Below are 16,398 nucleotides of genomic sequence, written 5' to 3'. Positions count from 1 at the left end.
AGGTTCCTTGTCAAAATTATGGTACAATGTGTTGGATACTATGCCAATTTTACCGTATTCTCCTTTTTTGTTACCGGGCGTTCCCTAACTTCAGCAAGAACATTGATATCAGCACACAACATTTTTGTAATTACATTGGACATCATATTATTTCAGCTCCTGGTGACATACACAAAGTGCAGGTAGAGAAACGCAGGAGTAAAACACCAGTGAAATCTGGTAGAAGTAAAACACCAGAAAAAGCTAGACTAGTGAAAGAGAAGAAAAAAGGTAAAGGTGGGCCTGGTGCATACCCCAGAGACTCTCCACCCCCTGTAGCACCTAGAAGTCCAGATAAAATAGGAACCATGTCTACAATGTCAACAACTGGGTAAGCATCAGACAGAAGTAGTCTTGTTTACTCAGACTCTCACTGGAGGATGGGGCTCTACTATGAGTTCACCCAGACAAAAGTCTGCATCGAAAGTCTTCCAAGTCACGAAGAATGGGCTCACTACTATACTAGGCCCATTCTTTGTAACGAAGATGTATTAGTTGCTTAAAACAGGCAAACCTAATGTATGGATTGTTCAGAGTGAAATGTTAGATGTGAAGTTTTCCTGAGAATGCACTGCTCTGGGAGAGAGATTCGGTGCGGGTGTATTGGGGTACATTTACCCAGACTCTTGTCTGGATGGTCTTGTAGTAGAGCCCCCAGCAGTGAGAGTCTGGGTAACAGAGACTAAGACAGAAGTAGATTTCTGGTGTACCTCTGAAAGCTGATTGATTTAGAACACAAGTAAAAGAAATATGACTTTAAACTGGGGAATGGAAACAGTGAACAAATATCTAAGTTTGAACATTAGTTCAATTGATCATATTACATTAGTCGAACTGGTCTTACTTTTATCATTGTATTTTTAAATCATTTGTTATATATTTTATTGTGAAGCAGTTTGTTATTGTTTTGATGGAAGTCGCTATAGAAAAATAAAGTATTATTATTATAATTATAATTAACATGATGTCTGAAGAAGGTCCTATGATTCCACTATCAACATAAGGAATTAAGCCTATACAACTTTTAATGTGATAAACATTGAATATGATTTTCTTATTTTTCCCAAAGGTCCTTGAATACAAGAGCTGAAGCTAGTGTATACAAAACATGATATTAATATTTGTGCGAGAAATTGTTGAAAGTAAATGATTTTACGAGTTCTGTTTGTCTCAACTTAATTACGTTGTAGGTCCTGGGATACGACAACCTACACAAGAACTGAATATGATGATGAAGATTCAGAAGAAGAGGATGAAGAAGAGGAGACTGAGACAGAAGAGGGTAGTGAGGAGGAAGAAGAAGAGGAGGGAGAGGAGGAGGAATCTTACAGTCAATGGGACACAGATGAAGAAGAGAGCGAATTGAAACATTTGAAGAGTTCCACAGAAGTAGATTCAGCTAGACCTACATATGGTGTTGGTAACCGTCAGGTAATGTCATGACTTTATGATAAAATAGTTTGATTTGATCTGAGGAATGAATGTTATCATACCCTGTCTGGTACAATCTGCCTATCACTTCATTGCTGTCACTCCACTCAAAGAAATCTATAGTGTATAAACAATGCACAGTCAATGATGCAAGTTTAGACTATGCTAGGGAGATAAAACCTTATTCATAACCTGATACTAACTCCCTAGTTTGATTACAAATTGGACCAGTGCACTACACAACTATGGTGCATCTTTTTAATATTACCGATACAAAGCCTTTTCTCACCTACTGCACAATCCAAGGATATGCATTTGTATCATTATGATTGAGTACTTTTTCTGTATCTAATATGACTCATTAGTTAGTTAGTTAGTTGTGCACTCCACTAGAGAGCTTCGCCACATTCTTGTATGCACAACTTTTCCATTGCTCACGTTCTCCTGATATTTTCTCTATTGACTCATTAGTAGACCAGATTATTCACTAGCCTCACTTCTGGCACTGTATTCAAGTTTTTACTCTTCAACTAATAGCACAGGCATACATATTGTGTCATATGTTTGCAATGCAGTGTGTCGTGTTACTAACTATCGCAATTATTGAGTGTTCTACATACGACTCTGGTAATCGAGGCTTCAGTTTACTAAGATAGACACAACAATTGTCATAGCACATTGATATAAAATTGGCCATTGAATGGATGTTGGTTTAATTATGGTCTCAGTAGGGAGGTGTCTCTAAAAGCTAGTTTTTTTTCAAAGTGGCCGCACAGACAACAATACCAGTCCATAGGATGACACAGGGAGCATTTTCTTGATAACTGTTTGGGACTTCCGATGTTTACACTATCTTGATCACAGGGTGATTAGAATCACACAACAGTATCACCCACTTGTGTAATCTACCATATTGAAGATGATAGATTTAGTTTGTGTCAATCTAAGTAAACTGAAAACTTACTTACCAGAGTAATAAACATTTAAGATACAGCCCACTAAAACAGCATGTACATGCAAGCAGAGAAACCAGGAGTCACTTGTTGGTGTAAACTGAAAATTTCATCATTGTAGTGCCCTAATACTTCAACTCACATACCGAATATAACTGTAAATAAACTTTCTTGTGTCAAGACTTTGTCTGGCAACAGCAATGGTAATTTTCAAATAAAAAATTCATCAGTGTTGGTAAATCATAGTATCAAATTCCGAACACAAACTTGACGGCGATACAAACTTCCAGGCATCTATGGTCCCCTTATTAGGCTCGTGTACTGAATAGTTGGTCAATCTGTTGACAAATACTGGAGTGTGCAGTCGAAAATTTCAGGTACAATTTTTCAAGTTTGTGTTTGGAACAAAAGTTGAATTCAATACTGCAGCAATACCCGGTAGTAATTGTGTAGACTCCACTCATCATAGTCTGAGAGGTCAAGTCGATGGTCTGCATATGTAATCACTCTTTCAGGCCACACTCAGCACATGTACAGTTGTGTATGGAAGTTATTAAAAGAGCGCCCTCAACGATGAATCTTTCAGTTACTTCTTGGTACTACATAGTGGTGATCTATTCATTCAGGTTCCACCTATCTGACTTGTACAGACACTGTTGTATTAAGTCAGTAACAATGACTGCATGTTTTGGATTATAGTTTTATTTTATTTTATTTTTCATTTTCATTTATCTTTACATTTTTTCATTTTCAAACACAAAACCAATATCCACATGCATGCTTAAAATCTCTTGATGTAAAGAATATCATCCTATATACATAAAAAAATGTGTCATTTTTTTTCCAAAATTAGACTAAAATTTGTTCCAGTCAATCAGATGAAACACATGTCTGCTTGATATTCGTTAACAGTAATGTAATATATATAGCCTAATATTCCATCGCATGCACTTCAGTGGTGTTTTTTCACCCCCTTCATGCATTTATTTTTCCTTTCTGGTGGAGTTTTGCCATCTTTTCCCCTTAAATTTCACCAATTAACCATAACATGTTTTTCCTACCACCCTGCTTCCATGCACCAGTCCCAAGGAAAAGGACTAACAGTCGATCCCAGTCCGGAACTGAAATCAATCACTGAAGTGGATGAACTCAGCTCACGAAATGACGACAAAGCTGATACAGGACTAATCAAAACTGTAGGCCATTGGAAACTATATACCGTCATGTCTAGAATCATACCAAATGATATTTCTCTGTCTGTGTATAACACCCAGCATTATTTTCATATTTCAGCCGTACCAGTACCCCGGTACCAATAATTTCATAGCACTATTGCCAAATAGCCAAATAATATCGTTCACTGTTTGCTGTTTTCGTAATTAAAAATTGCAATATTTGCACCAATTGTTATAAAGTTGCCATGGTGGTATAAATACCATTGTGATCGTTGCCATTTTGTTTTGTTAATTGTAATATTTTTTTAGCCGTTCTTTGACTGCATGGTTTGTTTCCTTTGCTTTGGTGTTTACTGAATGTATGTGTACAAATCATAGTTACTGTTTGTGTTCGGTTTTTGTTGGTAATAACTAATTTTTGTTTTGGTTAATATGTACAGCCAAGAAGGTCATTATGTTTTGTGTTTTTAAAAAGCTGTTTTAATTGTGCATTCTCGTAATTTTTTATTTCCGCTTTGTGGTTTGTCACATGTACTGTTATGAATTTTGTAGCTTTTAGATTTATTGTATTATTATTAAATTAACATCTCTCATGGTGTTTGTCAATTCTTAAACGTAAAAAAGGAATGGATAACATAATTATGATTTGCCATAAAATGATACCTTGATATTGGGGAGCTGTCGCAGTTTATGTTATATTTTCTGAATCTCAGGCTGTAACGTCTATATTCGTGCATGCAGTCAAAATATCTACTAATCTTTGCATGTTTTTGTTAATTTGTAACGCAGTTTGTCGTCTGTATTTTAAGGTTTTGTTAGTGTTGAACCGTTTTGTTGGCATGGCAACAGAATTTTCCAGCAGAACAGAGAAATGTCATTTGTTTGATCCCTGGATAATGATGGTTTTTGATTTTGTTGAATTGTCGACTCAGTGTCTCCCAGTCAGTTCCGTATCATTTATATCTAATTTCTGATTCTCTATTACCACTCAGCTTTCATCTCTTTCTTTGTCTCCTTCCAAACACTTTGTATAGTCTATATTCAGTTTACTTTTCCACTGTGTGTGTGTTTTTTGTAAAAATATTGGCAGCACTTTGTTTGATGTGTGCTGTTCTTATCACAGTGCAAACACATATTATTAATAAGATTACATACAACAACCAGTCCAGAGCATTTCATCCGTGACCTTGGATGACCTTTAGCAGTTAATCACTAAAACTATTTTTAATACCATATTTGAATATGTTCAGTCAGTATGGATACTTGCAGAGAACAGATTTGATGAAATTTGAAATGAAAAGTTTGATTGAACCTAGTAGTCTTCAGATTGCAAGGTTTATCGTAAGTCAGTGGGATGCTTCCTCCTTTCAGCTCAAAATTATGGTAAGGGGGAAAGTATGCCGTCTATTGAAAGAGAGAAAAAAGTTTTGGCTGAAAATGATTGAAAATGGGGTCTCTTGAAAGTCATCTCATAGGAAGGGATAGGACACATTGATAGAGGGGAAACAGTAAAGTTTGGTACATCATCATCTTCAGTGTCACTGTGTGTCAAATTAGCTTTATCACAAAAGATAAATTTGATAGCAAATGACCAATTCACCGTTTATTACATACTTTGCAATGTCAGGAGCCCTAAAAGAGGGCAGTTAGACGTCCAGGTACACCTACAAACTCAAACTGTACAACAAAAGAGAATGATAATTTTATTTACAACCTTACTTCTTAGGGATCCTCTGTAAAGAACCTTGCAGCGTCCATAGAGAGACAGTTGTCAGGCAGGGGTGGGCAGAAACCTACAGGTGGTATAGATGTAAGTGGGTCTCTCACCCAGCCTGATACAAGGGGTAGAGACCCGAGTGATGGTTCGCCCACTCCTAGAATACCTGTAAGTAGTGTGGTGTCGGTGTCTGACCCTTGACCTCCCCCTGGTAAATGGCACCCTCTAGTGGTGGGTGTAGGGTATAGCGGTGATGTGGATTGGTGAAAGTTATTCTGGGAACTCAACTAATGCATGTTGCATATTGTGTTGTGTTGCAGAAAAATGGTTAATAAACAAAAACATTCCAAACCTGGTATGTTGTTTAAAATAATGGTGTTTTTTTAATGAATATTCACAAGTCACATGTCACCGGTTTATGTTGCTGCTCAACTTTGCCGCAAGAGGGCGCTATTCACCAGAATGGTCTATCAAATGTGTTGAGATGTTGCATGCTAATTTTCCCTCACCTGTCACTTTTAGTTAAAGTGTGCATGGCCCTATATAATTGCTATGCTGTAGTGTTGGTGTGTCTTATATTAAATGTACTGTTGTTTGTATGTTACACTGTCGATAACTTAATACATGGTTGTGAATTACTTACTAGAGTATCAAAAATATACACTGTGCATGGTACATCACCAATATGCATGTCTGCGTGTGCTTCATTCTTTGCATCTCTCAAGTATTTCTCTTTGCTCTGCCCCTCTTTCTGACAACTGTCTTTCTCGATGTAGATTGCAATCTTTATTTGTCACGTAACTGAGAACATGATATATGTACGACTACCATCACTTTTGTCATAGGTATATATACTAGATAGAATTGTCCAAAAATACTTGTGTGAATTTTGAAATCTTTGTGATACATCATACATTTTTTTCACTCTTACATACTCTCTGCACACACAACTGTTACTTCCTAATACATGTTTTAAAAATACTTGTCTTTCCTGTATGTTATTTGTATGATTATATATATATATATATATATTACTTAGACTGTAAGGTACTTCACGTTGCTCTGCCCTCAGCAACTTGTCACTAAGGAAAAGGAGTTGACTGATGTGTGAGGGCACCCTCAACATGGCGTACCTTGCAGACTATATGTTACCACAATTTGCATACAGTTAGTCTAGTTCCTGACGACTGTATTCTGATTTTACACTACGTTATCTTCACATATTACGTCTGGTCAATGTTGTTACTCAAGGTGTTAAATGTGGTTCGACCGCATGCTGGGCGAAGCGCAAACAGCGCATGTCAGTAGTAATCCATCACAACTTGACAGACTTGACAGGCTGTCGTCATTGCTCATTAATATTAATTAGTACAGCTGGACAGATATGATATGCAAATGTCCAACTGAACTCCACCTTCCCCCCAAACTAAATCACATGGGGGCGCGACGTCATCATGTTTATATGACTGCTGTAGGGGAGAGCACAGAGTTCTGTGCGAGAGTGACGACATTGACTAGATGTAATGTGTGAAGATAAAGTTATGTAAAATTGGAATACAGTCTTCAGGAACTAGACTATATACAATGGACGCTTGTGAAGTTGTAGAACTTGAGAATCTCGTGAACAAGCATGACTTATTGAGAGTTGAGACAGCAAAGGTTATATCATGTAAAGATGACAAGAATGCACCGAGAGACACAATATTGAACATCGTTTCATTTTCACAAGTATTTGGAAAAAACCCAGAATGATGGAAAAAAGTTAAGCCAAAATTTTATGTACAGTATTGCGAGTTTACAAGGTGCAAAACTTCGGAATAATTATGTGTACAATGTAGATATTTACACAATTTAGATAATATATCATTTATATCCAAGTTGTATTCTCAAACACCATCCCTCTCCCATTACATGCTAGATAATTATGTTCACACAGTGAGAATATGTACATAAATGGATTCTTAAAGTACAAAGGTAGATAAAATCTGTAGTGTTATCATACAGTAGACCAAACTAGTTAGTACAACCACAGTCTTGATAGCTATTTTAATGGTAGAGAAAGCCATGTTAGATTTCCCACAATGCATTGTGAGGTCAAAGGTCAAACCATAAGTTTCAATGACCTCTGGCATTCCAAGGGATTGTGGGAAAACCAATATGGCAGTTCAACAGATTTGTGACTATACATGTAGTACATAAAACATTATGAATTGTGTATCTATGTATTTTTTTAGACTATGGGAGATGAAGATGATGAAGAGAGTGATTTCTCTGTCTCCTCGATAGATGACATGTCATCTGCTGCAGGACCAAGACCAGTTGCTGCGTAAGTCAAATATTTGTGTTGTGGTACATTTCACGTCTGTATTTTATATCATATGTCAGAACTATACACTAAGTGCAGCAAAAGTCTTTGTATATATGTTAATGTACTAGTCTTATACAGACATGTTTTGACTAAACTTTGCAAAGTCCTGAGGCTGAAATTGTGAACAAATTTACATTCTTTGTCAGCACAAATCTCTGAAGAGTAACGTCAGTTGATTGTGCATGGAACGTTGGTACATTTTACCCCCTTGCCAACTTTTTTTGTAAAAACACAAAGTTGTGTTTGAAAATGTTGTCAGTGGTATGTGGTGATGTTGTGTTGTCTTTGTTTGGTAATATGTGTTGGGTACATGTAACTCTGTTTACTTCCTATAGTCTTGTACAATATGATTTTTTTGCTGTCTGGTGTAAATGTAAAGCATGTATTGTAACTTGTCTGTACAGGTATCACCACTGTATGTACTGTCTAGATCATTCAAAGCATATAATATTGATAGTGTATTCACACATGCTGCATTATTTGAGTGTCTCGTAAGATGTACCAGTTTGTCATGATGTTCTGTGTTGTAGGCTTCACACTCTGTCTTTGTGTCAATACTGCGCATGTACTATGTCAATCTCATCTTTAGCTGTCTGTCAAATTCCAAAATTTCACATGCCAAGATAAAGTAGCTTTTCAGAAATCTGCACTAAATTCTTGCTAGTAGAACTTTTAAAAGATAATGATACCAGTATGGTATCTGCACTCAAAGCACATTTCAATATTTGTTATTCTAATAATCCTGTGCAAGTATTTTAAATTATGCGTCCCACCAACACTATTTATTGAATAGTGCATCAAAATGTGTCTGGTTGTCAAAGTGAATATCCTCCTGAAGCGATAAAAATTGCTGATAATTTTCACTCATTTTGCATGAAATTTTGAATTGTTAATTATACTAATTTGCATATATTGTGTGTTTTATCATCTTTACTGTCAAATCTTATTTGTCATCTGTCTAACACTATAAATCCTATTTACAGCTAAAACAGGCACCATTCACCAGAAGACTGTATGTAACATATATATTTATGAGCATAGTTGATCATTTTACAATTTTAGATTGTTGTTTTACTGGATAGAAAACAACACTTTTATTGCTGAACATAGGATGATTGTTATCGAGTGAAATTTCAAAAGATAAACGAATGTACGACAAATTAAAAAAAAATTGTATTTTTCCGATAACCCGCCCGATCCTAGTTTAAGCTGTTGACCCTAAACAATTTTATAAACATTCAAAACAAAAAGATAAGAAATTCTTTGTCTTCTTGACCTGTTTTTTTTCCTCAGCGAACTATGTACATATTTCATCAAACTATCACAGAATGGGTATTCTGACCAACTTTTTGTTTGATTTTGGGTCGAAGCAATATTTTTCAAAAATAAAAACAGCTAAAAAGATAAAATAAAATAAAATAAAATAAAATAAAATCCTGACCTACCTACCCTATTCTCGGGGGGGGGGGGGGGTGTTATCGGAAACACACAATTATGTTATTTCTGCCTAAGCAAAACTTTTTCTTCAATCACAATAGTACTGTGTTTAGCAATGCAAGTACCGAGTACTCTTGTCTAGCCAGTAAAACAACAATCTGAACTTGACAAATGATCGACGTTGATCAATAAATATATATGTTACGTACAGTTGACTGGAGAACACATGCTCTGTTTTAGCTGTGTTTGTCAAAATCTGTGTTGCACATCATATGTGTCCTGTACACCTAACTTGTCAGTGTGATTTTGGTGTCATCTGTATTGGTGCTGGTTGAATATATTGAATTTAAGACACACACCTGCTGCCAGATATTTATTTTAGTAAATGATATTTTTGTAATAAATATTCTATATTAACAGTGAATATCTATATCACATGACCAACTCTAATTTTATATTTGAATAAATAAAAAAAATTTACTATTACTTAATTTTGAAATATAAATTGTTCTTTTTAAAAAAAAGCTTTGTGACCCCAAAGGCAACTGTATTTTCAGTATGACTGAATATGACAATATCTTGTATACTATATGGAATTTGCCAATTTTCAATTTATAAAAAAAAAAGGAAAAAGATGTTTTGACTATTTTAAAACAATATTTCAAAAGAAAAATTATTATTATTCTAACTATCATGATACAACATACATAATCTTTAGTTTTAAAATGATAATAAAAATCCTGAAATAAATTTTGAATAAATCTGGTAGTGAAGGTGTACAAGTGTGGACCTCATCCCCTCCACCTCCCCCCATCCTATCACAACCACATGTGATGTGTTACATGTGTGGACTTAATCTCCCCCACCCAACTTATCACAACCACGTGTGCTGTGTTACACATACTTTCTTTCTTTTGCTTTAGTTCTAACCAACAACCTGCCCCTGCTGCTAGACACCGCACTGTTTCTGAAACTGATTCCTCTAATACCTATGGTACTAGTATGTGGGGATCTGCTTCACACAAAGGTGAGACTTAACTATGACACCTCGATCTCTCATTTAGCCTTTTTTTAAATTCACTGGTCAGATCTTATTTCCTCACTATCTGTGTGAACATTAGCACTGTAAATCTACTTATAATCTGTGTCATATATTTCCATTGACTATCATATCTGTATAATAAATGACATTGGATCATTTCTCTTTATGGACAAGACAATCACATGAATCTATATTTGCTCAGAGATTGTTAAGATGCAGTTGTTGGTGGTCTTACATTGGACTTCTTACAAGATAGTGGACAAAATAGTGATCAGGGTCAAAGGAAAAATTTATATACTACATGCAACATGTATTCACCATGAAAAATACTTTATTCCTGTAACTCTTGATCTGCCATTTTACAATATACCTGGCGGTACTGTAGACTGTTAGATACATGATGCCGTTCAGCCCTCAATGTCCTTGCTCCGGGAAAAGTGTTGAGGGCACCCCAACTCAGCATACTGTACAGACTAGCTATGCTACAGATCCCTTACTAATTTCATGGTGTAAGATTGACAATTTATGAGGCCAAGTATGTATGCAAATATTAAAGGCTGTAATACCGCTTAAATTATTGTCTCTGTGGATTAATTTTGTCCAAAACCAACAAGTTTTCAAGGTGTAGGGAGACTAGAGAGTAATTTCAGTATTTTCAAGAATTATGAACATACGTGTATGGTTTGTCACTGAAACAATATTGATGTAGTTGCTTCTTGATGCATAAGTGTCTGTGTATGTCTGTATGTGTGTGTATGTGTGTGTATATATATGTGTGTGTGTGTGTGTGTGTGTGTGTGTGTGTGTGTGTCTGTGTGTCTGTATGTATGTATGTATGTATGTATGTATGTATGTATGTATGTATGTATGTATGTATGTATGTATGTATGTATGTATGTGTCTGTGAGGGGCATGTGTACATGCATGTGTGTGTGTGTAGTTGAAACTGCATGTGTGTATGTGTGTCTATTTATAATGTGTGTATGTATGTGTAGGGTGGAAACTTTGTGGTCATATTAGTCTGTATGTGTCTGCAGCAGTGTATGATGTGATAGGTGAGTGTGTGTGTTGTGGCTTCTGTTTGTTTGTTTGTTTGTTTGTCTGTTTGTTTGTTTGTTTGTTTGTTTGTGTGTTTGTGCCTATACAGGCATACAGGATGAGTTCTAGCTATTAACTAAAAGATGATCAACTCACTACTAGTATTGTATATTTCCTTACAGGCCCAGGACCATCAAAGGAGGCTGGTAGTCGAACTCCAAGTGCACATGGTACAGTGTCAGTGACAGATTGGGATGATGATCTTGACCTTAGTGAGCTCTAAAATCAAATTAAATCACTAACAAACAAACCTCCATTATCATTATCTTGCCCATGCGTCCAATACAAGAAGAGTATGCTAAACTTGAAAATATTGCTGTATTCAAACCCGTCTTCCCCATGTCTACTGAATGGTGCTACCCAGCTTACGTAGAACAATAATAATAAGGTCAAACTATTTGAATGTTAGGGGTGGTCATTTTTTGAAAAGGGAATGCTACGATAACATACAACGCATATTTTTCAAATATTTATGTAAGATGACCATGACAATTGATGTTTTAAATTTTGCAAAAGGAGAAAGTTTTTTGTGTGTCTCATTGTCAAAGCAAATTTTTTTAAAGATTTTGGGACACATTCAGTTTGATTGACAATGAAGGGAAATATATCTGATTTCATCAAAACATTTTATTTCATCGTGAAAATTTCAGATAATTTTATTACAAATCTTTGCATATGGACAAAAGACTTGTGGTTACCATAGTAACTGTTGTTTTATGATACCGTAGATATCAATATTGATTAGTTGCATTTATTCATTTCACTCTGTTTTAGATCTGCTGTGATGTATGACATAGCACATATGGTGTATTTTTGTACCAGCCTTGCATCTGTCTCTCTGTCTATAGGACTAAAATTAAGTTAGGGCATGACATTCTAAAAATGTTCACAAAATGCATGCCTGCTTACAGCTGATGTAAAATCATTCACTTAGAACATACTATGATACAGACAATTTTCTCTGACATGAACGTCCGAAAAGTTACAAACTTTGACGATGAAAAGTGACACAAGACATATGAAAGTCTGAAAAAGGTAACATTTTTGACTTAGAAAATAATACAAACAGAATTTCAAAAATATCAAAATTTTGATAACCCAATACTAAAACTGATAGTAGTGAGATTTAATATGTACTTTTCTTCATTCCCAAACTATTTTCCTTTCCTTCAATAAATCCTTTCCGTCCCAGCCTTGATTCCTGGCAGTACAGTGCAAAATAATAGTCAAACTATGTCCATGGTACAAAGACATTCTATACAGTGTAATTATAGCACATGCAAGCCAAGTTGAATGCAAACAGACCAAATATATGGAATTTATACCTGGTCTTTCCACGTCTTGACAATGTGCATCCATGTCAACTGTTCTGGTGTACTCAATATATGTACCAAAACACTCAAGTCGCCATCACTTTTCTTGATTTTTCAGAACAAAAATACAAGATTTATACCTGGTCATTTTACATCAGAACAATAAAATCTACATCAATTGTTCCATTGTATTCAAAATATTAAAAGTTGCCAGTACTCTTTTCGATTTGTCATAAATTATGCTTGCATAGGTACGATGATTGATTACATTATTCCAATGTTGTGTAGTTCTCCCTGAACAAACTGACATGTCACAGGGGCACCAAAGCCTCTTGTGATTTTTAACACACTCTCGGTAAAATGAAAATCATACGCCAAACCACTTCATTTTTTGTTCAAAAGTGGTATCAAGATACTAGCAAACTACATGTAAGCCCATACATTGTCATGTTCTTGTCTCTGTAAACAATTCTGATGTCTGAACTGTCTAGTAAAAAAAATTATAAATAAAACATTGGAATGATTGTATACTTGACCTTAGTCAGGAATCTTTGCTATCTCCGTCCACACTTCATCACCTTGAGTATCAGCAACTGTATTTCACTCTAACTTGTAGTCACTTAACATAGAGGGCGCCCTCATGTGACCTCATGCCTTCATAACATCCTTGCTTGGTGCATGGTAAAAGTAAATAACTACTGTCATTTCAAATGTTACGTTTTAAGTCTGTTCTACTCAACATTGTAGAGTAAGTTGCATTGGCTTTGGTATCAAAATTTCTAGAGGCGGTACAAAGAACTCATTTTCTATCACAGTGGTGTGGTTACAAGTCTTACAATATATTTTACTATGAGTGTGAATTTCAAGTAGATACTGTATGAACAAATTCTGGCATAAATTTTGATAATTTGAATATTTTGATTATTATACCTTCATAACTGGATTATGCATTCTAGTACCACCATAGTAGGATTTGTAGTTTAGTTTGAATTCAAATGTAGAAATAAATAGTTTACCTTACAAACCGCATAGCTTTAAATGTTCACGCAAGCCCTAGATTAAAATCACTAGGTTCATACTTAGGGCAGATATGATACATAAAGCAAAACACAAGTCATAATTTTACTTATTTAATAAATATTAAAGTTGATTTATTTATGACATGATAAATTATTTTTCCTGTATTTGAAGTATAATCACATTTTTTCAATACTTAGGGGTCATATTGCAGATAATAAGTACTACATACCTTTCTAATGATTTGCGCCCTCTAGTGGTGAATTTGAGCAGTGAACTCATTCTGTACTGCTAGAGGGCGCTGTTCACTTTCAAGGTCCATTGTGAAAAGTGTAAGGAGACGAGTTTTAATGTTGATAATGAAGTCTGGGTTTCATAAGTTTAAATAAATGCTGCAATTTTTCAAAATCTTCCAATGCCCTCCAACCATATACCTTTTTACGGGAATATTTTTATACAAGGAGTTGTGAACCATACTTGGCTGTTTTTGTACATGTACATTATCTCTCAAAAAACTCTTATTTCAATATAAAAAGCTACTTTAGTAAAGGATACCACAGAATGTAAAAAAATTATCAGATTCAAACATCAGCGTACACGTGATGGGGTCTATTTTTTTTCTGAAATTTATGAATTTTTTTCTTCTGAAATATGAAAATTTGACAATATGAAGAAGTGAGTTTAGGGTTGTCGTATATGAATACAATTTTTGTTGGTAATTCTTTGTGATTGGAACAAGAATGGATAAATATTGTATAAAATGTAAATGAACTTACAAAATGCTATAATATAAATTTTGTGTTCTGTATTTGCTAATTGTTATTAATGTTACTTTTCTGCTGTGTTTTGATGTATGTTAGCTTGTTTATTATTTTATTACTGTGTGTGAATTTGAGTGTTATATGTAATTAAGGCTTACCATAAATGTGTCAAATTAATTAAATATTATGTTTGTTTCAGTAGTTTATGTCCCAGCGTTTCTTTTTACACAGATTTTGCATATAATTATCATTTGTAAAATTGTTAAGTGTAACTTTGTGAAATTTTGTTGTTTGCATCATCTCCTGTGGTATGCCACATTTCGGTTATCAGAGATTTCTTGGTTTGACCACTAGGGGGCACTGTTTGCAAGTAGTTTTGTGCTGGTAGTGAGGGGCTAGAATAGTCGAGTATTGTAGCATAGAGACAGCAGACAGGATGTTACCACGTTGTTCACACTACTATTTTTGTAGCAGCTGCCAGTAATCAAAACATACCTATGCCATGACTGTAATTCTCTTTTAAGAACACGTTCTTGTACTCACATTTTGTTCATGGCATCCTGCATTACCATATGATCAGTCGTCATGACAAATGCAAACAATTGTAGCCCTCACTTTGCCAAATCTGGTAATGCATACTTGCAAAATGGTCAGTACAGTGTGCCCCGTAATGATAGCCAATTATTGTTGTTGTGAGTCAAAATGATAAAAACTGGCATTTCTTGTAAGTCACCTCATAGTAAGAGATAGGGAACCCCAAATTTTGGTGCACCATTAGAAATTGTGTGTGTCAGTGGTGCATCAAATTGGCTTAGAGGTTATACTGGTCTGAATATGGTTAATTGCAATATGGTATATTATATGAAGGTAAAGGTAACTATATATAATCCCATGAAATCAATGTTAAATAGTATTGTGCTATGCATCATTCTCGTAAACCAGAACTGTTATTTCTTCCGCGACAGTGCGAAATAACGATTGGCAGTGGTGTGTCTTGGACGTTGCTCACTTTTTATGCTCAACCTCAGTCTTCAACAAACATGCAAATTTTACTGTTTAACCCCATGCAGTGAACCTCTCTCTTGGGGATGCATGATTTCTTACTGGAGAGGGAATTTTTGAAGGTTAACACATTACATTTCTCACATGACCTCAACCACACTTCCTACGTCCATACCAAAAATACACCCATCCCTTGCAGATGAAAATAACTACCTGCGAGGTGACTGCAGAACTACACCAAATTTGAAATTTCTTTCCCTGGTGTACAGAAATTGTGTGAATTCTAGAATATCTATTGTTTGTTGTGGTTGTATATATATTGAAGTTATAGCACACATCCCTATTCCCTGTACATTGGAACAAACTTTTTATTGTAAACCATAGGAACATACCAAGGTATGAGTATAAATAGGGAGAATGGAATACTTTTCACGTGTTTTTGAAAATGAAACTTGCACTCATACCCACCTTTACATAATGTTTCCTCATTTTATACATTTGTAACTTTTTCAGATTAAGGGATATTTATTTTTGTGTTGGTAATTGTTCAGGTTGCCATGGTAATCGATTTCACCCCATGGCTGCGATAACGTTAAATTATAGCTAAAAAAATCTATTTTGTGGTTAAAATATTGAAAAAAATTCACTGTATAATTATATGGTGTGCTTTTATAACGAAATTGCTGTACTATTAATATCCTAAACATGGAATAAACAATGGTAGCTGAAATCATAATTACTGGTCATGGTGTTTATGTGTGTGGAATTGTAATCTGCTAGGTATGCCATGTTAGGGCGCCCTCACATGTCGGTCAACCCCTCAGGAGCAGACCAGTGAGGGCAAAGTGACATGCTAAGTTGTAGTGGTGAATGATTGAATGAATGACATGTTTAAGAAGAGAATAGTAATCCAGCTTGCAGTAATTATTATTATCATATAATGATATGTATATTTAAACAATGAATAGGTATGAAATACAGATTTCTGAGACTACACTGTAGTAAATGGTACGATAGTACCGGGGTAATCTCTAGATGTATGTGC

The 16,398-nt window shown here is 35.1% G+C and overlaps 1 protein-coding gene across 6 annotated transcripts in view; it reads left to right on the top strand.

Moving 5' to 3' along the window:
* Positions 1–16,060, top strand: part of LOC144442190 (cilium assembly protein DZIP1L-like) — a 47,218-nt gene extending 31,158 nt beyond the window's left edge. For 4 of the 6 annotated variants that reach the window (XM_078131465.1, XM_078131464.1, XM_078131462.1 and 1 more), the window contains 7 exons: positions 157–370; positions 1,230–1,470; positions 3,506–3,619; positions 5,325–5,483; positions 7,550–7,641; positions 10,044–10,147; positions 11,383–16,060. In XM_078131465.1, the coding sequence (XP_077987591.1) occupies positions 157–370; positions 1,230–1,470; positions 3,506–3,619; positions 5,325–5,483; positions 7,550–7,641; positions 10,044–10,147; positions 11,383–11,483 (1,025 nt within the window). In that variant the 3' untranslated portion in view covers positions 11,484–16,060. The remainder of the gene's footprint in view (positions 1–156; positions 371–1,229; positions 1,471–3,505; positions 3,620–5,324; positions 5,484–7,549; positions 7,642–10,043; positions 10,148–11,382) is intronic. The other 2 variants (XM_078131467.1, XM_078131468.1) reach the window with 2 other exon arrangements.
* Positions 16,061–16,398: the final 338 nt, after the last annotated feature.

Source organism: Glandiceps talaboti, chromosome 11 (assembly GCF_964340395.1).
Source record: "Glandiceps talaboti chromosome 11, keGlaTala1.1, whole genome shotgun sequence".
In the NCBI taxonomy this organism is placed as follows: Eukaryota; Metazoa; Hemichordata; class Enteropneusta; family Spengelidae; genus Glandiceps; species Glandiceps talaboti.
This window is presented reverse-complemented; position numbering and strand designations above follow the sequence as displayed.